The 21327-nt window shown below is 55.6% G+C and overlaps 2 protein-coding genes and 1 long non-coding RNA gene across 11 annotated transcripts in view; 1 reads left to right on the top strand and 2 right to left on the bottom strand.

The window, feature by feature from the left end:
- Nucleotides 1-6434, top strand: part of AMZ1 (archaelysin family metallopeptidase 1) — a 39288-nt gene extending 32854 nt beyond the window's left edge. For all 5 annotated transcript variants that reach the window (XM_067012737.1, XM_067012738.1, XM_059038567.2 and 2 more), the window contains exon 7: nucleotides 5173-6434. In XM_067012737.1, the coding sequence (XP_066868838.1) occupies nucleotides 5173-5691 (519 nt within the window). In that variant the 3' untranslated portion in view covers nucleotides 5692-6434. The remainder of the gene's footprint in view (nucleotides 1-5172) is intronic.
- Nucleotides 5027-12587, bottom strand: LOC131741550 (uncharacterized). The gene is made up of 5 exons (XR_010836460.1): nucleotides 11251-12587; nucleotides 10613-10895; nucleotides 8465-8660; nucleotides 7533-7794; nucleotides 5027-6736 (listed from the first exon to the last, which is right to left on the bottom strand). It is a non-coding gene; the product is annotated as an uncharacterized lncRNA (long non-coding RNA).
- A 175-nt stretch (nucleotides 12588-12762) lies between these two features.
- Nucleotides 12763-21327, bottom strand: part of GNA12 (G protein subunit alpha 12) — a 115996-nt gene continuing 107431 nt past the window's right edge. For 3 of the 5 annotated variants that reach the window (XM_059038565.2, XM_067012743.1, XM_067012742.1), the window contains exons 3-4: nucleotides 21217-21267; nucleotides 17240-20145 (exon numbers count right to left, since the gene is read on the bottom strand). In XM_059038565.2, coding sequence (XP_058894548.1) covers nucleotides 19576-20145; nucleotides 21217-21267 — 621 coding nt within the window. In that variant the 3' untranslated portion in view covers nucleotides 17240-19575. Of the gene's footprint in view, nucleotides 14568-17239; nucleotides 20146-21216; nucleotides 21268-21327 lie in introns of those variants that run through there. The other 2 variants (XR_010836459.1, XM_067012741.1) reach the window with 2 other exon arrangements.

The raw sequence follows: 21327 nt of genomic DNA, 5'->3' as shown, positions 1-21327 counted from the left end.
TCATTGATTAGCTCTAGTAGTTTTCTGGTAGCATGTTTAGGATTCTCTATGTGTAGTATCATGTCATCTGCAAACAGTGACAGCTTTACTTCTTCTTTTCCTATTTGGATTCCTTTTATTTCTTTATTTTCTCTAATTGCTGTGGCTAGAACTTCCAAAACTAGGTTGAATAAGAGTGGTGAGAGTGGGCAACCTTGTCTTGTTCCTGATCTTAGTGGAAATGGTTTCAGTTTTTCACCATTGAGAACAATGCTGGCTGTGGGTTTGTCATATATTGCCTTTATTATATTGAGGAAAGTTCCCTCTATGGCTACTTTCTGCAGGGTTTTTATCATAAATGGGTGTTGAATTTTGTCAAAAGCTTTCTCTGCATCTATTGAGATGATCATATGGTTTTTCTCCTTCAGTTTGTTGATATGGTGTATCACGTTGATTGATTTGCGTATATTGAAGAATCCTTGCATTCCTGGAATAAACCCCACTTGATCATGGTGTATGATCCTTTTAAGGTGCTGTTGGATTCTGTTTGCTAGTATTTTGTTGAGGATTTTTGCATCTATGTTCATCAGTGATGTTGGCCTGTAGTTTTCTTTCTTTGTGACGTCTTTGTCTGGTTTTGGTATCAGGGTGATGGTGGCCTCATAGAATGAGTTTGGGAGTGTTCCTCCCTCTGCTATCTTTTGGAAGAGTTTGAGAAGGATGTGTGTTAGCTCTTCTCTAAATGTTTGATAGAATTCGCCTGTGAAGCCATCTGGTCCTGGGCTTTTGTTTGTTGGAAGATTTTTAATCACAGTTTCAATTTCAGTGCTTGTGATTGGTCTGTTCATATTTTCTATTTCTTCCTGGTTCAGTCTGGCAGGTTGTGCATTTCTAAGAATTTGTCCATTTCTTCCAGGTTGTCCATTTTATTGGCATAGAGTTGCTTGTAGTAATCTCTAATAATCTTTTGTATTTCTGCAGAGTCAGTTGTTACATCTCCTTTTTCATTTCTAATTCTATTGATTTGAGCCTTCTCCCTTTTTTTCTTGATGAGTCTGGCTAATGGTTTATCAATTTTATTTATCTTCTCAAAGAACCAGCTTTTACTTTTATTGATCTTTGCTATTGTTTCCTTCATTTCTTTTTCATTTATTTCTGATCTGATCTTTATGGTTTCTTTCCTTCTGCTGAATTTGGGGTTTTTTTGTTCTTCCTTCTCTAATTGCTTTAGGTGCAAAGTTAGGTTGTTTATTCGAGATGCTTCCTGTTTCTTAAGGTATGATTGTATTGCTATAAACTTCCCTCTTAGAACTGCTTTTGCTGTGTCCCATAGGTTTTGGGTCGTCGTGTCTCCATTGTCATTTGTTTCTAAGTACTTTTTGATTTCCTCTTTGATTTCTTCAGTGATCACTTAGTTATTAAGTAGTGTATTGTTTAGCCTCCATGTGTTTGTATTTTTTACAGATCTTTTCCTGTAATTGATATCTAGTCTCATAGCATTGTGGTCAGAAAAGATACTTGATACGATTTCAATTTTCTTAAATTTGCCAAGGCTAGATTTGTGACGCAAGATATGATCTATCCTGGAGAATGTTCCATGGGCACTTGAGAAAAATGTATATTCTGTTGTTTTTGGATGGAATGTCCTATAAATATCAAGTAAATCCATCTTGTATAATGTATCATATAAAACTTGTGTTTCCTTATTTATTTTCATTTTGGATGATCTGTCCATTGATGAAAGTGGGGTGTTAAAGTCCCCTACTATGATTGTGTTACTGTCGATTTCCCCTTTTATGGCTGTTAGTATTTGCCTTATGTATTGAGGTGCTCCTATGTTGGGTGCATAAATATTTACAATTGTTATATCTTCTTCTTGGTTTGATCCCTTGATCATTATGTAGTGTCCTTCTTTGTCTCTTGTAATAGTTTTTATTTTAAAGTCTATTTTGTCTGATATGAGAATTGCTACTCCAGCTTTCTTCTGATTTCCATTTGCATGGAATATCTTTTTCCATCCCCTCACTTTCAGCCTGTAAGTGTCCCTAGGTCTGAAGTGGGTCTCTTGCAGACAGCATATATATGGGTCTTGTTTTTGTATCCATTCAGCCAGTCTGTGTCTTTTGGTGGGAGCATTTAATCCATTTGCATTTAAGGTAATTATCGATATGTATGTTCCTATTACCATTTACTTAATTGTTTCGGGGGGTTCTTGTAGGTCTTTTCCTTCTCTTGTGTTTCTTGCCTAGAGAAGTTCCTTTAGGATTCGTTGTAGAGCTGGTTTGGTGGTGCTGAACTCTCTCAGCTTTTGCTTGTCTGTAAAGGTTTTAATTTCTCCATCAAATCTGAATGAGATCCTTGCTGGGTAGAGTAATCTTGGTTGTCGGTTTTTTTCCTTCATCACTTTAAATATGTCCTGCCACTCCCTTCTGGCTTGTAGAGTTTCTGCTGAAAGATCAGATGTTAGCCTTATGGGGATTCCCTTGTGTGTTATTTGTTGTTTTTCCCTTGCTGCTTTTAATATGTTTTCTTTGTATTTAATTTTTGACAGTTTGATTATTATGTGTCTCGGTGTGTTTATCCTTGGGTTTATCCTGTATGGGACTCTCTGTGCTTCCTGGACTTGGTTGACTATTTCCTTTCCTATATTAGGGAAGTTTTCAACTATAATCTCTTCAAATATTTTCTCAGTCCCTTTCTTTTTCTCTTCTTCTTCTGGGACCCCTATGATTCGAATGTTGTGCGTTTAATGTTGTCCCAGAGGTCTCTGAGACTGTCCTCAGTTCTTTTCAGTCTTTTTTCTTTCTTCTGCTCTGCAGTAGTTATTTCCACTATTTTATCTTCCAGGTCACTTATCCGTCCTTCTGCCTCAGTTATTCTGCTACTGATCCCGTCTAGAGTATTTTTCATTTCATTTATTGTGTTGCTCATCATTACTTGCTTCCTCTTTATTTCTTCTAGGTCCTTGTTAACTGTTTCTTGCAATTTGTCTATTCTATTTCCAAGATTTTGCATCATCTTCACCATCATTATTCTGAATTCTCTTTCAGGTAGACTGGCTATTACCTCTTCATTTGTTAGGTCTGGTGTGTTTTTATCTTGCTCCTTCATCTGCTGTGTGTTTTTCTGTCTTCTCATTTTGCTTATCTTACTGTGTTTGGGGTCTCCCTTTTGCAGGCTGCAGGTTCGTAGTTCTGTCTATTTTTGGTGGCTGTCCCCAGTGGCTGAGGTTGGTTCAGTGGGTTGAGCAGGTTTCCTGGTTGGGGGGACCGGTGCCCCTGTTCTGGTGGATGAGGCTGGATCCCATCTCCCTGGTGGGCAGGTCCACGTCCGGGGGCGTGTATGGGGATGTCGGTAGCCTTACTGTGATTCTAGGCAGCCTCTCTGCTAATGGATGGGGCTGTAGACCTGTCTCGCTCTTTGTTGGGTATAGGGTGTCCAGCACTGTTCGTTGCTGGTCCTTGAGTGAAGCTGGGTCTTGGTGTTGAGATGGAGTTCTCTGGGAGATTTTCGCCGTTTGATATTACGTGGAGCTGAGAGGTCTCTTGTGGACCAGTGTCCTGAGGTGAGTTCTCCCGCCTCAGAGACACAGCCTTGACACCTGGCTGGAGTGCCAAAAGCCTTTAATCCACACGGCCAGGTACGTGGGGAGTTTCTTGGCTTTTGGGAGGTCTGAGGTCTTCTGCCAGCGTTTGGTGGGTGTTCTGTAGGAGCAGTTCCACGTGTAGATGTATTTCTGATGTATCTGTGAGGAGGAAGGTGATCCCCGCGTCTTACTCTTCCGCCATCTTCCTAGAACTTTCTTTACTGCTTCTGTAATTTTCTTTTTTGGTGGTATCTTTGTTTCTGGTATCAGGGTGATGGTGGCTTCATAGAATGTCTTTGGGAGTGTTCCCTCCTCTTCAGTCTTTTGGAAGAGTGGTAATTTCTTCTTTAAATCCACGTTTGGATGAAAATACCAAGTTAAAAAAGTATTTTGTTCGAATGAAGGCATAGGTCCACCAACAAAACTGCTTGGGCTTAATTTTAAGACCCGAAGGTTTAATCCAGACGCTTTAAGTGAATCCCGTTGTGTCTGAGGTTCTGGGAAGCCCGTCCTCCTCTAGGAGATGGTCAGCTTCTGGAGCCCACCGGGTCCGGGTGCTGGACTCGGGGGAGAGGCTCTTGGACAGGCAGTTGTTGTTTATGATTCGGTGCTTGTGGAGGGGTTGGCTCTGCGTTGGCTCAGCCTGACCCCAGGCTGGGGACCCCTGAACACGGGGCTGGGCATGTCCAGGTCAGAGCTGCCTCCCGGCCTGGGTCTCCCCTGAATGTCTCTGGGGTAAACAGCGCGTCGAGGGGCGCTGAGGAGGCGGCCTGCCTCGCTGGAGAGGGGACCCAGAGGCGGCGCCCCCGCGGGGAGGTGCCGCTGCTGCGGACTGGCTGACGGCACTCGGCAGGATGCGACAGAGCGCTGGCCCACCAGGCGCAGGGCTGGGGCTTGGCCTCAGCTGCTCATTATCCTCGTGTGCGTGTAAGGTGACGGCGGCGGGGGGGCGGGGGCGGGGGCGGCGGGGTGGGGGCGGGGCTGCGGCCTGCAGAAGGGCTGCGGTTTCTCACCACTTCCTTTCTTGGGGTCTTGCTCGCCTATCGGACCCGAACTTTCAGGCCCTTCGTCCCCCTCCCCCGACGCGTGCCTTCCCACGACTCCTAACCTCGAGGGGGGCCCAGGGCCTGCTCTGGAGCCGTTCCCGTCAGTCGGCGGTGTGCTGGTAAGCGCCGTCTAAGGAAAAAGCCTCGGTTGGGAGTGTCTGCCGGTTGCCACGCTGTAGAGCCTCCCCCAGGGCCCGTTCTGAGCCTTCACAGGAGGAGAGTGGGGAGGAGGGGGGCGGCAGCTGACCGCGGGCGTCTCCGATGCGCGGACGCCCCGCGCGCAGAGGTGCTGTGGGATATGCAGGAAGACCCTCATTGCCTTCGCTTTGAACACAGTGCTAACAAGTCAGCTCAGTTGATCCACGAACAACGGTCAGGCTTGCAAAGCTCCTGCAAGATCGCTGTCGTCTTCAGAGGCACCCCTGTGGCACCAGGCTGCCCACTCGCCCTGGGTCCTGGGCACAGCGGGGCCCCCTCGGGAGAGGGGCTGGGCCTCCTGGCGGCTCCCGGGCGAGGCAAGGGGCCGGACAGGCCGACTCAGCCCGCGTCTCTCCCTCGTAGAGGCTGTACACCTGGACGCAAGCGGCGGCCGGGGAGCCGTCCGTGTCGGAGGAGACCCTGCCCTGCAGCGCGGACTCGGGCCTGTGCGGCGAGAGCGACTCGGAGCCGGGCAGCGGCCTGTCGGAGCCCCTGTCCCCGGACGCCTGGAGCCACGCCTTCCCCGCGGGCCCGGAGCTGGAGCCCGAGGACGGGCTGGGCTCGCTGGCGGCCGCGGAGAGTCCGGGGGAGGCCCTGGCGGAGCACGGGCGCTGGCTGGCGGCCTGCATCCAGGCCCTGGAGAGGGACGTGACCGAGGAGGAGCTGGCGCGGGTGGACGGCGCCGTGGACGCCCTGGCCCGCTGGGACCTGTTCGCGGGGCGGCTCCCGGCCCCCCGGCAGGACCCGCCCTGCGGCCGCGACGGCGCGGGGCTGCGCCGAGTCCTGGGCGACAAGTTCTCCTCCCTCAGGCGGAAGCTGAGCGCTCGCAAACCGTCCAGGGCCGAGGCGTCCCCGCGGCGCTGGAAGGCGGAGGACAATTAGCACGGCCGGGGCGTCTCGTCCAGCGCCTGCCTGTCCCCAGGGCGCTGCGGGCGCGGCAGCGGGCGGAAGGCGATCCGGCTGCACGTGGACCCCGCACCCCCAGTCCCAGCCGCAGCCTCGCGACGAGGCCGGGGTGGGGGGCGGGGTCCCAGGCACCCCGATGGCCGTCCTCGGGCCGCACCCGACCGCACGGAGCAGGTGCCGGGCAGATGCCTGTCTCTCCTGCGGCCTGGGGCTCGCGGCTCTGCTACGGCGAACTCAGATTGCAAGGCCCCAACGTGGGTCCTCCGCTCAAAGCGGGGCAGAGGGGGTCTTGTTGCAATCTGCAAGGTCCCCCGCCTCCCCCGACCCCAAGCCCATAGAAAAGACCCCTTTCTGCGGCGCTAGCTGCACTCTGAGCCTTGGAGCTTGGCGTGGGCGTCTTCCTGAAAGTTCCGGGTGGCCACCGCCTACCAGACCACGTGCCCAGAGACGCGCCACTTCTTCTGACAACTGCTGCAGGAAGGGAGGGTGTCCCGTGTGCCGGTCTGAAGGTGCTGCTGCCTGCTGTGACTTGCAGAGATGAAAGCAAACCGCGGCTCCATCCTCAGGACAGTTTTCTGACAAAGGTGGCCTCCACCCCACCACCAGTGAGGGCAAGGAGATGAGTTTTGTTTAGCACACCTGTGTCTGTGTTTTCTGGTCTAGTTCTGCCAGTTGCTGCGAGAACAAGTGATTTAGATGTTAAACTATCCATCACCCCAGTTGAATTGTCTGTCTTCCTTTAATTTCGTCAAACTTCGCTTCCCGTTCTTTGAAACTCCTTTACGTGCAACACACACATCTGATTGTTAGGTCTTCCTGACCGACTGACGCTGTTTTCATTATCAAATGCCCCGGGCTGCTGCTTGCGAGTCCTGGGGAGAGATGCTTCTCGTCCGGACGGCAGAGTTCCCGTTCCCGCGGAGCGATGGGTAGGAAGTTTGCAGCTACCTTCCCATCGGGAGAGAGGCAAGATCAGCAGCAGCGCCTACGTTTTGTGCGTAGCTTAGACAGTTTGGGGTCCCTGTAAGAAAAACAGTACAAACTACAAATATAGAATCAGGAGGGTCGCCCCCCCCCAAGCAAGGACGCCTGAAGCCTCCTTGTGATGTAGGTTTCAGCCCCAGAACGAGGTGAAGGGATGAGACCATCCTGAAAATCAAGCAGCAAGGATTCAGCTCTTCAGACCCGCATTTTCTTTTTCATGGGTTTGAGGATGCATCACAAGGGTCCAGAGGTAACTGACGGGGAGAAGAGGACGAGCCAGGCTCTGCAGAAAGTGTGCGGGGGCCGACCCCACAGAGAGCATGACGGAGGAAGAGGAGGAGGCCTCGGTGTCTGTCACCGTGAACAAACCACTCATCCCTTAGTGGCTTAAAACCCCAGCAACCTATCCAGCTCAGAAAGCTGCAGGGTGGACAGAGCCTGGTGGGAAAGGTCTGCCCCCGGGGCTGGGCTGGAGCGTCCCGCTCTAGGACGGCTCACTCACGGGGCTGCCGTGTGATGGCCGAGGGCCAGGGCCTTGGTTCCGTCCGGGTGGCTTGGGCTTCCGTGTAGTACGGAGGCTGGCTACCAAAGGACGGATTTCCTGGAGTCACGCGGAAGACGTGTAGCCTCTCAGGACTCAGCCATACTCTCTTAAGGCCGCCTGAAAGGCTCACCTAGGCTCGCACACAGGGAGGGGATGTAGATCCCACCTCTTCATGGGGGTGTGGCGAGGTTCTGGAAGAGCTTGGGAGGTGAGAAAACATTTAGGAAAGACCCGCCCCAGTTGGCATTTGCTGCTCAGCTTGGCCATCATACTTGCGACAAAACCTTACCTGTTTTTCTTCTGCAGAAGATTAACGGCTAGAGTGATGTGAGCACACGCACAGGTGGCGAAGAGAGAGGAGCCTGGCTCAGACCGAGGGAGGGGGCTCAAGGGGGCCGTTTCGAGATTCTCAGTGCCGTCTGTCTGCACCCGTGGCCTTTGGCTCCTGACTGTGACAGTGTCCCCAAAAAAGCATTCTGAAGTGGGGAGGGACAAGCCTCTTCCTCCACGGCCGTCATTAGTTGCAGACGGAGGACACTTTTTAAAGACAGCTGCTGGGAGGAAAGTTTTGAAAGTAAAACGTTTAGGAACAGAGATCATAGCTTCCTTCCTCTGCTCAAATATCCGCCCAGGTTCTGCCCCTGCTGGGGGCGGAGAGCAGTTGGGGACATTCCCCAGGGAGCGGCTCTTGGCAGAAGAGGGGATGACGAACGCCATCGCCCAGAGCAAAGTCACGGCTCCTCAAGTTCAGGCTCGGACGTGGTGCAGCGGGGCACCTCAACGGGGCTGAGCTGAAATAGCTTCAGACAACGGTTTCCGAGAAACAAGGGCCTGGTTTTTACTTATGCAAAAGCACCAGGGCAATGTCATCTCATCTCGTGCCATATCTCATCTCCTTATCTGTCAAAGGCCCCCCTGCAAGTCAGGAGGAGAGGTCTCCGAGCTTTCCCACGGACCCTCTCGGAGCCTCTCACTCTCTGGTGGGACTGGGTGGAGGGGCTTGAACGGAGCTAAAAATGCTTTGGGCTCGTGGCGTTGTGTCACCGTTCCTGTGTGAGATGGGGCTGCGACATCCACACGTGCCTTCAAAAGTAGCCTCAACGCATGTGGAAACTGCGTCCTGGTTAAGGGGGATGCGAAGCAGGGCCCCGGTCAAGGGGTGGCAGACCCTCTTCCTGCCTCTCATTCTAACCCCTCTTCCTCCCCGAAGCCCAGACTCACCAGAGGAGGGAGAGGAGGGCCGTTCCTCAACCTCCTCCCCACCTGTGGGGCAGGAACGTGGGATTAGCCTGCGAGCCCCTCCGCCGGCGCCCCCGTTTCCAGAGCGTGGGTCGGGGGAGGGATGTGGGCCTGTTAATACTGTCCCATGGGACGTCTGATTCAGACCTTTCTGGGAGGAAAGCAATCTCTGAAAGGGCTTAAAAAAATAAACACACAATAGCTTAGCCAAGCAGCTAATATTAAAGCGAAGAGTCCAAATTTAGATCCCACCAAGTTCAAAGGAGCGGCTGTAGCATTCCAGGGACACACACACACACACACACACACACACACACACACACACACACAGGTCCATTCGCGGGGCCACAGAAGCTGCTCTACAGACCCGCCAGGCAGGGCCAGGCGGCTAGACCCTCATCTGTCTGGGGAAAGACAGGGAGCTCGCCCTTGCAAGTAAAGCCCCCCTTTGAACCTGTCCTTCTAAGTACCAGGGAATTTCTTACATCCTTGCAAGGTAGAGACACCTTGATCCCATTTTATGGTTAAGGGAGCTGAGAGGTTTGCTCATCTGCCTGAGGCTGCAAAGCAGGGGCTGAGATTCCGAGCGGGTTTGCTCTGACTTAGCCCTGCGTGTTCCGGGTCTCAGGAAAGCACACCGGGAAAGTCTGAGCAGGCAGAGTCAGGAGGAAAAAGCACAAGGCTTGGGAGGCCTGCACCCCGGACTCCCTACTTGGGCCGCAGCCCTGCTGGCTCTGCCCTGGCTTCTAAGGTGGCCACGAAGCTGCCCAGTGGCTGCAGCACTTCTGGGCCAGAGACGCCCCGGAGGGCCGGGCAACGGCCCGGGTGGGTGGGTGGCCGGCTCTCTGGGGGCAAAGATGCCAAGGAAAACAAAGCCCGGAGTCGCTGGGGCTTTGATTTGTTTGTATAAAGAGGGCGAGTCCCCAGCAGGAATATTTTTACCCTGGTGAAGACCAGGGTGGATCAGGGCTTTGCCGGGCGGCTCCCGAGCTGAGCTGGAGCCCACGCGCCCTGGGAGTGGACAGAGGCCTCTTCCAGGCCGCCTTTGCCCGCTGCGGCCAGGCTGCAGAGGGCGGCTGGCGCCGGGGACCCCGGGCCCGGCCGGCCGTCGACCCCCGCCTGCCCCAGCGCCGGAGTCTCTAGTGGAGCCAGATCCGTCCTGGTGGCTGTAAGGACGACTGTCCACAGAGGAGCCCGTTCCAAGGAAGCCCCAGGAAACAGCAGATTTACGGCCCCTAGAACGACAGGCTGTGGAAGCTAAGCGCTGAGGATAATCTGGGAAATGCCTACTGCGTGGCCACCGGGAGCCGCAGCCCCGGGAGCCGCTGAAACCCGTGTGAAGAGCCCGGCCTCTTCCAGCGCCTCCATCCGGGAGAGCCCAGAATAACCGAGGCTTATCTTTGAACTCTGCTTCTTGGGTAAAGAGACAGATGAAAACGAGCTATGTCAGGGGTTTATTTTAAAAAACAATTTCCGGGCTTCCCTGGTGGTTGAGAATCTGCCTGCCGATGCAGGGGACACGGGTTCGAGCCCTGGTCCCGGAAGACCCCACAGGCCACGGAGCAACTGGGCCCGTGAGCCACAACTACTGAGCCTGCGCGTCTGGAGCCTGTGCTCCGCGACAAGAGAGGCCGCGACAGTGAGAGGCCCGCGCACCGCGATGAAGAGTGGCCCCCGCTCGCCGCAGCTAGAGGAAGCCCTCGCTCAGAAACGAAGACCCAACACAGCCCAAAATCAATCCATCAATAAAGGAATTCCTTTAAAAAAAAAAAAACCCAAAAAACAATTTCCAAGAGGCGTCTTGGGGCCACTACGTGTTCAGTCCAATGCCCCCACCCCAGCGGCGACCCAGGGCGGCCAAGGACGCGCTGCTCCAAGAGGCAACTCCTGGGCTGCCGGAGGGGACCCGTGGGGCATATCCCACCTAGCGCACGGCCCCGGCTCTCCGCACACTAGCTGGAAGCGAAACCAGGTCCCCCGCGAGGCCACCGCACATGCCTCGGCCCGGCGCTCCGTCAGCATCCTCTGCTCTGAGGCCTCCCGTCCTCCCCGGCCACGGCGCAGCTGAAACGCCCACGGCCGGGCCCGCGTGGCTTCCGTCGCGTCCCCCGGATGGTCTGAGACACTCACCGTGTGGTCCTTATGGTGCCCCGCGGTCACCACGGGGAGGTCTGCTTGACGGCCTCTCACGGCCCGTGATCAGCGGGGAACCAGTCAGGAAACCCGCATCCCGGCCGGCGCGGCGCCTGCAGGCTGCACTCACCTGCCGGGGACGGGGACGGGGACGGGGACGGGGACGGGGCGGAGGCTCCCGGGGCGGCGCTGACCCGCCAAGGCGACCGGCTCCTCCTCTTTCCCACCTTCAGCCTTTGAGCCACAGAAGGTGACTTACTTTCACTGTTTCTCGCAGTGCCTGTGCAAGGCAAGAGGGGGTTTCAAAAGGCGGGCGGGGCTGACCGTCTACGCTGGACGGTGGTTGTGGCCGAAGCTGGGGGGGATGCTGGGGGGCGGTGGGGCGTCTGCCCCTGTCCTCCTGCCCAGCCCGGACTGTCAGTGGGGACGCCCCTGGGGAAGCCCTGCCGCCCTCCTGGTTCAATGGGGGGGACGGAGCTGGTGGCAGAGGCGTTCCTGGGAGAGGAGAGAGCCCCGTGGGGGCCCAAGGGTGCAGACAGCAGCTCTTCCGAGAGCAGCACCTCACGTCAAAGGCAGGGGCGCAGGGGAGCACGTCCGCCTGTGCCAGCAGGTGCAGGGCGGGGCTCCCCACCTACCTGAACCGGCACCGAGTCGTCGTCCACCCCTGCCCCTGGGGAAAGACCAGGGCCGTGTGCCTCTGAACGTCCGTCAGGGGACAGTCCCCTTCAGTGGACGGCGGGGACAGTGGCGTCTGGGCGGCCACCTCACCTCGGGTGGGCGGGACCGAGGCCGCGGGAGCTTCTGGGAGTAGAGGTCGACACTCCTCTTTCCTCCTCTGTCCTCGGGCCTCCCTGTCCCTCTCCCGCTTCTCCCTGAAGCAGCCGGTAGGAGTGGGGCTCTCGTTCGCTCAAGCCCGGCTTGTCATACGCTCCGAGGAGGAGCGAGGCCTGAAGAAGGTGCAGGAAGGTCCACGGGACCGTGGCCCCTCGGCCCCCCCGCCACCGCTGGCCCCCAAACAGGCCTTTCTCAGTGGCAACGCCTTCGTCGGATGACGTGAGCTTCAATCACAACTTGATTCACAACTCGACTGGCCTCGTTCTTACGTTTCAAAGTCCAGAAGCCAAGTGGAAACACACATACACACAGGCAGCTTAACACCGGGATTATGGATGACTTCGACGTACAGAATAAATTCTGTGTAATTCAACTTTTTAGTGCTTACATATTGCATTTTCATTCTCCAAATTAATGCTACCAAACCCGAATCCTGAGGGAAGAGGATGAAATTCTGGAAGTCTAACTGAAAACAAGAGAGTTCACCACTTGAATGTAATCAGCAGTTCCTTCTTGCTTGGCATGCACAGTGCCTGTTAGAATCTACCGGCAATGTCGCCAGCGCTTTCACTGTGCGTGCATCTTCTAGAAATGGAATGGTCTGGTCTCCTCCTTGGAAGGGCCTCCTCTAAGAGACTCGGATCCTTGTTGATGTGGACACACTGGGAGAGTCTATTTATCCACGACACGTCCACCCAACACACATCCACTAGATACCTCTTCTGTTCCAGTCACTCCGCTCGAAGTTAAAAAAAACCTTATCCACTGCACTGGCTCACTTCATAAATGTTGTTCCCTGTATCCACGTTTCTCAGGGTGAAGGCTGATGTTTTTGATGTGACATAACAAAAAGGCTACTTTTTCTTTTCTGGGGGGGCGTGTCATTATTTCTACTTAGACTAATATCGCCTACAACATTTTTTCTGCGGTGACCCTGGAGGTTCGACGTGGTCACTCGGCTGTGTTCTTGCATCTCATCCAGACTACAGGCTGTACTTGTGATGTCGTGGAGACACGCCTGACCCTGTGGCTGAGTAAACACTGGCGAGTACATGGGACCCCTGCCAGGGAGGGGACGGGATGAGGGAGTAGGGCCCGAGGCCCAGGCCCCAGGCTCTAACCACCCGCCCACCCCTCTCCTGCCCGGCGCCCACTGGGGCCCTGGCCACCCACCCCAGGGGTGGAGCTTCACCCAGGAAGCCGGCAGACACAACAACGAACACGCACGCACGGACCCGGCACCGTGCTCCCCGCGTTCACGGGGCCTCGCTCACGGCTGCCGCGGGGCGCCAGGGACGCAACACACCAGAAAATGTAACTTACGGCAAATTTTAATAGATTTATAAAAGTCGTATATACAAAACATGTTAAACTAACCCCCGTAGCTATACAATACACTTTTTACACGGCATCGTGTATCTCTTAACCTGGAACACAGCATCCGTAAACTGAGGCCCGGCCCCCACTGTCGGTGCCGGGATGGGGGGGAGGGGTGTGGAGCCGCAGCGACACCCCAGGGCCGGTGCCCACGGCCCAGCACTCGGCCGTTGCCCTTGCATTTCCTTTCCGAGTGGAGAGACCCCGGAAGAGCTCAGGGCTCCGTTTCTGCAGCCCGTCGTGCCCACGGCCCTGCCCCGCCACGGGGCCCCCCACGCGCCACAGGGGCCACAGCACAGCACTGAGGCGGCGAGCCGAGGACGTGGCAGAGGAGGGGGCCGCGCACACAACGCAAACTTCCCGGCTGCGCTCGCGCCAACAGAGAAAACACGCCTGCCAATTTTAGTGCTGCGCACGGAGTGAAGGGAAAGACACTCGGACCGTTCTGGCATTTGCATAACAGGTCAAAAGGTGATGCTTGAAGATCCCAGAGGTGGGCAGACTCAACAGAGATCTATTTTAAATTTCTTGGTAAACAGGCTTGCTAGAGAATCTAACAGTTAAGATGATGGGGAGAAAGTTTCACAGGGTGCCCGTGAGCCCTCCTGGGACAGGCCTTGGCCCCGGCTTCCACAGACTCCGCAGTGAGTTTGCCGGTGAACCTGGAGAAGGTGCCCGGGCCCGTCCAGAAAGCCTGGGTGAAGGGGGAAGCCACAGAGAACCGGCTTTGTTAGCTCGACTGTCAGATGGAGGCTGGTTCCACGTTTGTGACCTGAGTTCCAGAGTCTCCTAGGGGACAGTGCTCTCTGCCCAGCGTGGGCACGGACCTCTTTTGAGGGCAGCCGGACAGAGGGTGGTGAGGAGACCTCCTGAGTCCCCCGAGGCTGCGGGGGACTCCCCCGGGGGCCGGGGCCCCAGGGCAGAGGGTTCAGCTGCGAGGCGCGTGGCGGCCCCGTGAGATGCCGTAAAGCGCCCACGCCGCGGCGGCGGCACACCCGGCCCGTCGCCACTCAGGGCGGGGCCTCCTGCAACCCCCATTCTCAGTGCCTTCCCGACTGGAGAGGTCCTGAAGTCAGCTGAAGAGCTGAGCCCCTGGACCAGCACCGGGAAGCGCCAGAACCCGCAGCGGAGGGCCTGCCTCCCCCCACTCACAAGGGTCATGCTCTCAGCTGCCCCTACACCGGACTTCCCTCGGCCGGACTCGGCGCCAGCCTCACCAGGCGGGATGCGCGGTCCACCCCTCCCCAGTGTCCGCACTGCCCGGGCCACCAGAGCGGTCTGGCTCTGCAACCTGCCGGCAAACGCGGTCCCGCCGGAAACCCCCACCTTGACCGTGAACAGCTGCGCTATGTTCATTTGGGGGAATTCATCAGCTTTTGAAAGCACAAAATAAAATGAATTCAGCGTTAATAAAAAGGCGCCCGAGTGGCAAGCCTGGGACAGACAGATCGGGACTGTGAGCCCGTGCGGCTCGGCCCCGTCTACACTCCGCCGGCCGTGCAATCAGAGTGCCGCCCGCCCGCCCGGGAGGAAACTCGGGCTGCTCCGGGAACCCCTAGGAGCTGCTCTCGTGCTTCACTGTGGTTTGCGTTACACACACACAAGAAAGCCACCGGAATAAAAACGCTACCTTCACAACCAGCTCAGAAGCGGAGAACCCAGTTTCCAGGGGGAGCCAGGTGTGCGCTTCTCTGTGAAGCGAGCCACGGGGCCGCGTGCCCAGCCACAGAGTCTTGGGTCCCTGTAATAAGAACGTCACAGTGACGTGCCAAGGTCATCGCTGGATTTGAGGAGGAGGAGGGAGGCGCCACAGGTCGGGTGGGATACGAGAGCAGTTCCCGCCTGTTCTCAGCTACCCCACACCCTAATCACAGGCTGCCGGGGAGGGCCCTGCTGCCCTACGAGCGCTGCGTTTGCGGGCAGGAATCTCCTGGTTTACTTCTGACTCCCACCCCACGTCCTACCTCTTGCTATACGCAGACGCCAACTCCCGGAACATCCATCCCGCCAGGACGTTTGAGGACTCACTTTGGGCTGCCGACATCCCGCTCCTCCCTGCCGTGACCTGGGGCGGGAGCCTCGTGCACGAAGTCCCCACGCGGAGCAGCGCTCCGCTCTCCTAGGGGCTCACGACCACCGGCAGGGTCAGCAGAACCCCTGCAGGTGTGGGGCCCACGCCGAGGAGCCCTCTGGGTGTGAAGCCTCCCGGGTCATCCAGCGAGAGGCAGGCACTGGGGGTGCTTCGGGCAGGTAGCAGCCTGAAGAGATGCCGACGCGGTATGGAAACCCAGACCACCTACTGCAGTGCGCCATCCTGAGCACCGGCGACCGCCACCCGGCCTCTTAAGTTCCAGCGGGCTCTGGAGGGCGGGACCTGGCAGGAGAGTGAGGGCCCACACGCGCAGCTGGGCCTCGCGTGCCCTCAAGTCCTCCTCCAGCAGAAGGTAGGAACCAGACACCGACAGTGGGGCCGAGGAAGCGGAGTGGCCCTTCCGCGCCCCGGGGCTCCCCTCCACCCACAGCGAGCCTTCCCCTTCCCGACCTCGGCGCGAAACGCGTGCCACCTGCCGTTAAGGGCCGTCAACACAGCGGGTGCCAGCCTCTGAGCCACCGTAACCAAGCAGCTCCTTCCTCTGGGGACCCGCCACCACCCTCTTCAGGGCCCAGCGGGTGCCTCACAAACGCAGTCCGTAAAAGCAGCCCTTGCTCAGGGGGGCTGAGCTCTCAGCCCCCACCAGCTGCAGGCCCAGCACCAACTTGGCACCAGGGCCCGTGCCCGCCCCGAACGCCAAGTCCGTGAAACACAGGAATCCCACACGCAAGGCCCACCTCTCCCTAGCGCTGCCGGGCAGACTTTAAAAGGGCTTGTCTTTTTCTTCAAACAGAGCTCCCTAAATTTCCGGGCATCACTGAAGAATGAGGCTGCCGAGCGCACCTGATGCACCTTACGGAGAAGGTGGCGTCAAAAGGCCTGAGAGGACCACCCGACACGCTGTTGAAGGCTTGGTGGGAACTTCTGCTCTTCACTGAAACCACAACAGAAAACGCAGCATCACTTTCTTCCTGAGGCAGGTTGTAGGTCACAGCAAGGGGAGGATTCGGGGGCCAGTACGTTGTGGACCACAATCCCAGCGGCCCGGAGGGAGTCCTCCGTGGTCCTCTGCTTCAGGGCTCGTGACCCCGGCTGCACAGCAACCACCAGGGAACCCAGGAGTGCGTCCACGTGACGCCTGTACCGTGCGGGTTCTGGGTGGCTCAGCCCAGGGCTTTGCAAAGCCCCTCAGGTGATGTGACTGCGGCGCCAGAGCTGAGCATCGTGATCTGGTCCAGCTTTTACAAACGGGGAAACTGGAACCCAAAGGGCTTGGCCCTCAGCCACGTGGATAAGGACAAGTACAAGTTTCTCTGGGGGCGGGGGGAGCATTTCTGCCTTCCCCACGCGTGGACGCACACAGCGCCTAGCCGGGCGATGGCCGCTGGACGATACATACGTGCCTTTTCTACAAGCGAATCCCGAGCGCCGCGAGCTCTGTCGGCTGGGAATCGTTCGCACTTTGCGTCAGTGGTTTCTTCGTTTTGTGATGGGGACGGTCACCCCACGGGGTTGCAGAGAAACAGTTCCCACCCTTGCCTTCCCTTGGGCTTCCCCCGGCCTCCGGTCTCTGGCCACGTCCACGTCCGTCACCAGGTCCTCTCCTCGGGCCCCCAGGTCTCAGGGCAGCAGGATCCCTCCTTCACACACACACACACGTGTCTTTACATGTATCTGCCGCTGTTCCTTATCCTGAGGTCGTGTTCTAGAGGCGTCCACTCAGTGAGAGCTCCTGTGTCCCAACGTGGAAATAAAAACTGTGATCGACAAGTAATGAACCTTCAAGGAACACGAGGAGAGTTACCCCACGGCTCTGAATCTTGCAGACTGTAAGATTAATGTGGACTTCACATGCTGAGTTGATACTTTCTATTAAGCAAAGGAAAACTAAGGATACGTCTCAACAGCCAGAGACTGAAGGTGGTCGGATCATCCAAGCAGCCCCTCCTGCCAACGCTGAGATGCTGAGCAAACGGTAAGCGGCGACCAACGCACCCTGACCGCCCTCCTCGGCGGCGCCTTTGCGCGCGACACCGACTTGGCGTCTGTTCCCAGGACGCCCAAGTCAGTCAGCCGCAACTAGCCATCTTGTTTCAAGATTATTTCCTGATCTCGGGGTTGACATAAACGGACTCATTTTTATCAAAGAAGTAAAAAAACTACAAGAATAAGGAGTCTAGAGAACTCTCTATATAAATTACAAAGCTACAGTGCAACATCTTTAAAACAATTTCTCTACAAACTGAAGGGTTAAAAAATATTTCAGTAAAAAACGTACATGTGTCCTTATGTGTAAACAGTATAACTATGAGGAAAATATCTTAGTTTGAGGAAGTTTATTGTTACATTTTTGCAATAACAGATGAGGCACAACTATCTCAATAAAAAAAGACAATAATCGAGGGTAACAGTGAAATTAAAATTAAAAAAATAGAAAAGCCTAAGGTTTTGGAGAGAAAAGTGACTATACTCTATGTGTAGAAAGGCTGTAAATGGTTTCAGTTGACCTCGCAAAGAGCCATCTTCTTCTCGGATGCCGACCAGTCATGGAACTGAGGGCCGAGCGCCTTGCAGGACTAAGCCGTCCACTGAGCTCACCGTGAAGAGGGGAGCCCGGCCGCAGAGGGGAGAGCGGGTCAGGCCCAGGCCAGGCAGGGCCCCCCTCGGGCCGTCCCCCTGCTTCCCAGTCCGCTCAGCTTCCCTGTCAACACCGACTCGCTTCCGCCTCCGAAAGCAAAGCAGCCGCCGCGTCGCACGGTTTAAAGGACAAACGGCACTCGCCGACCGTGCTGACCCCTCGCCAGCAAGCCGTTCGGACGGGCCCCGGCACCGGCTACGCCGACCGCCCCCTCCGCTAGGCCACAGGGAGCGTTTCCAGGCTGGTGAGGAAGCGCGTGGGTCCGACACCCACGTGAGACCTGGAACCTGGCGGGCGAGGAGCGCTCGTGCCCCGGCACAGGGTCCTCTGAGCAGCGACAGTGGGGTCTTGGGCCGCCCTGACGCAGCCCGTTGAGAATGTTCTTTTTCCTTTCAGCCTCGGTCATCGGCCCCGATGCCGGGGCGCGTCCTCTCAGTTTATGAAGAGCCACAGGAAGCAGTACAAAAACAGCAACTTTTCTCCAGCCAAAAAAAAAAGAGCCGAAACCCCAGCAAACATCGACAGGAAGCCTCGAGTGCCCAGAGAGACAGGATTTCATGTCGTCTCCTCATTAAAACCCTGTGATAACAAGGCTGACTCAGAAGCAGTTTCTCTCCTCCCTTTCCTCCTGGGTCAGCATCTGCCACGAGGAGGTCCCTGTTTATCTGCTGCGTGAAGGCGAGCGAGCCACTCGCCGGGGACGCAGGACCGGGAACAGCGTGGCCTGGCGATGGGGCCCAGGGACGGTTGCTCAACCACAGGAACATTCTGGTGCCGCTGACAGAGGAAGCTTTTTTCTCTTTTAAATGCTAGGCAGCGTCCTCAACCCGCCAGACACTCTTGAGTAGAGTAATACACGGCGGGGGACAGTCTGGAATGCAATGTCTCTTTAGACACAGTGAAAGACACCTGGACAGAGTAACCGGACACGTTAGTTAACTGAGCGTAACACTGACCAGCTCGTGCCGACGTTCGCAGCCTCGGCGGGTCCACTCCGAGGGGACCACGTCCGACAGCTCTCCTGCGATGTGTGTACGTTAGGAGACGCGAGAGACCCTGATGAGAACCTCGATTCCCGGCCACCATAAGGCAGCGCGGAGCCCGGGGGTGTTAACGAGGGCTCCGCTGGCAATGGCGCCAGCTCTCGGAAGCCCCCGAGAGGAAAGGAGCTCTCCACTCCCTCCAAAGAAGGAAAGGCTCCCTGCGGCCGACTGCAGCGTCGGAGGCGACTCAGAAGACAGAAGAGTCATCTGCAAGGCCAGCTGGTTGCAGTCTTTGCCGAGGGGCGGGAGGGTGGGCACAGAGGCAGGGGGCACAGACCTGTGCCGAGGGGAGGGGGCCGTTCCCGGCAGCGCCCGTGCGCACGCCTTCCGCCCCGTGTCCCGTCGTGCCGCGGGCTGATCGGACCGGGCGGGAAGAAAGCGCAGGCTGTGGGGCCTTAGGTCCACACCGCCAGCTCTCACTGCCACCCTGTCATCTGACGGCCGGGCCGGGGCCTCTCGGGACATCGGCACAAGAGACTTAAAAGGCATCGTGTTCCCTTGGGGAGGTGGTGGTGACAGCCCGCGCTTCACCTCCTACAAACCACCCGCCTTCCCCCCGCCCCGGCAACACTCCTCACCAAGCACTCTCGAGTTAGAGGGAAAAGCCATCTGCAAAGGTGTCGGTTTTCGTGTTTCTGTCATGAAAGACAGAGTGCGCGCGCGCGCACACAGTCCTCGATTACACTGTGTCAGAGAAGGAACAGTTTCTGTAAAAAGAGAGAAAGCTGTGTTATTAGGCATTACACATTGATACCAAAGTGATCGCTTGGATCTTCAGTAGTTTCACGAGTCCCCAGGATTCAGTAGCTGACGTCCAAGCGTCACGCCCTTTGGCCTAGAGCGTGGCGGGCCTCACAGCACCCCTGAGCCGGGTGTTGAGCGCACGGATTCGGGAAGCCCGTCCGGGACGCCGGGGCGACCCGGCCTGTGGCCGGCGAGGCTGCTGAAGGACCCCAAGAGTGAGGGGCGTCCTCTCTCACTGCAACATAATGTCTTTCAGGTTCTCCTGCAGGATGGTGTCCTTCACAGCGTGAAACACGAAGCGGATGTTCTCGGTGTCTATGGCGGTGGTGAAGTGGTGGAAGAGCGGCTTACTGCGATTCCGTCTCTTCCGGTCGAAGCACTGGACCAGGTAGCGCTGGACGTCCTCCAGCCTGTGCGGGTCCCCCTTGAAGTCTGGGAAGTGCTTCTTGATGCTGACGGTCTTTACCTTCTCCACCAGGAGGTCCGTCTTGTTGAGGAAGAGGATGATGGAGACGTTGAAGAAGAGCTTGTTGTTGACAATGGTCTCAAAGATGTCCATGGACTCCACCAGGCGGTTGGTGCGCCTGTCCTCCATGAGGACCTGGTCGTACTCACTGGACGAGACCATGAAGAGGATCGACGTGATCCCATCAAAGCACTGGAACCACTTCTGGCGCTGAGACCGCTGGCCGCCCACATCCACCATCTTGAAAGGGATTTTTTTGATGACAAAGTCATGCTCCACGATGCCCTTGGTGGCCTTCCTCGCCAGCAGGATGTCCTGCTTGCTAGGAAAGTAGTTCTGTAAAGTAGGATAAGGGAGAAATTTAGGAGACGAAGAACGTGAGAAAGCAAGAACAAAAAGATGGGGTGGAAGGAAAGAGAGTTACAGTGACTTCTGAGAGAAGCTGAACCCAATACCAGAAGCAACTTTCAATTACAAAAATATACATTTACCATGAAACAAAAAGTGAAGGAACTAAACAGCTCATTTCAAAAGGAACAGAGGCTCATCAGGATGAGGAGGAATCATCAGAATCTTCACTGTTAGGCCCCAGTCTAAAATCTCATCGACTTTCTTCGCCCCAGGAGACTACCATCTTTTTTTTTTCCTGCACCACAGCTACCTTTCTATTTTTCTAACTTCTAGGGCACACGCATTCCAAACCCTCACTGTGAACTGATTTAACTTAGGTTTTGCAACGCTATTTAAATTTAGCCTGCAATATATTTAATATGTTATTCTTGGAGAACTCTTAAAGTCTTTAGCAACACACGGGCAACTGTGGTCACTCAAACCACTTTGATCCTGCACTATTAACAATCCTCCAGTGATCACTGCACACCAGCACTCATGCATCATCCGTGCCAAAAATCCAAACAGGGCTGAAGCTTCTAGAGCCAACTACCAGTTCATGAGGTATAGAGGGGAGAGAGAAACATCTTCAACAACACTGCAGGGATGGAAGAGCAAAACTGAGATGTGAGAAACCCTACAGGAGAAATAATCCAGTTCCTCCAACAAATCAACTGAAAGGAAGAAAAAGACAGAAGGAGAAACCTATAGAATAAAAGAAGTCTAAGTGCCACGGACCAATTGCAATGGATGGACCGTAATAGGATGTTGATTCAAACCACTAAAATAAGCAGCATCCACAAGAAAACATTAATGAGACAACTGGGAAAGTCTCAAAACTGACTTGATATTAAGGAATTATCGCTAATTTTTTTAGGAGCAATAATGGCATTGTGGCTCGTAATGCTCATGGCTCATAAGGACGGCAAAAGCCCTCACCGCTTGGGCTGCTTTGGTCTCCACACAAATGCTTTCTAATCCTGGATCACAGACTCCTGGGCTGGGGGTCTTACTCACCAGCTGGCCAATCCGGTCCAAGTTATCCAGGAAGTACTTCACTGATTCACCCTGTCGTGGAGGAAATAGAGTCACAACTCAGTCTTGGTTGAGGAACCCTGATTTGGTAAA

The sequence above is a fragment of the Kogia breviceps genome, chromosome 14 (assembly GCF_026419965.1).
Source record: "Kogia breviceps isolate mKogBre1 chromosome 14, mKogBre1 haplotype 1, whole genome shotgun sequence".
Taxonomy (NCBI): domain Eukaryota; kingdom Metazoa; phylum Chordata; class Mammalia; order Artiodactyla; family Physeteridae; genus Kogia; species Kogia breviceps.
This window is presented reverse-complemented; position numbering and strand designations above follow the sequence as displayed.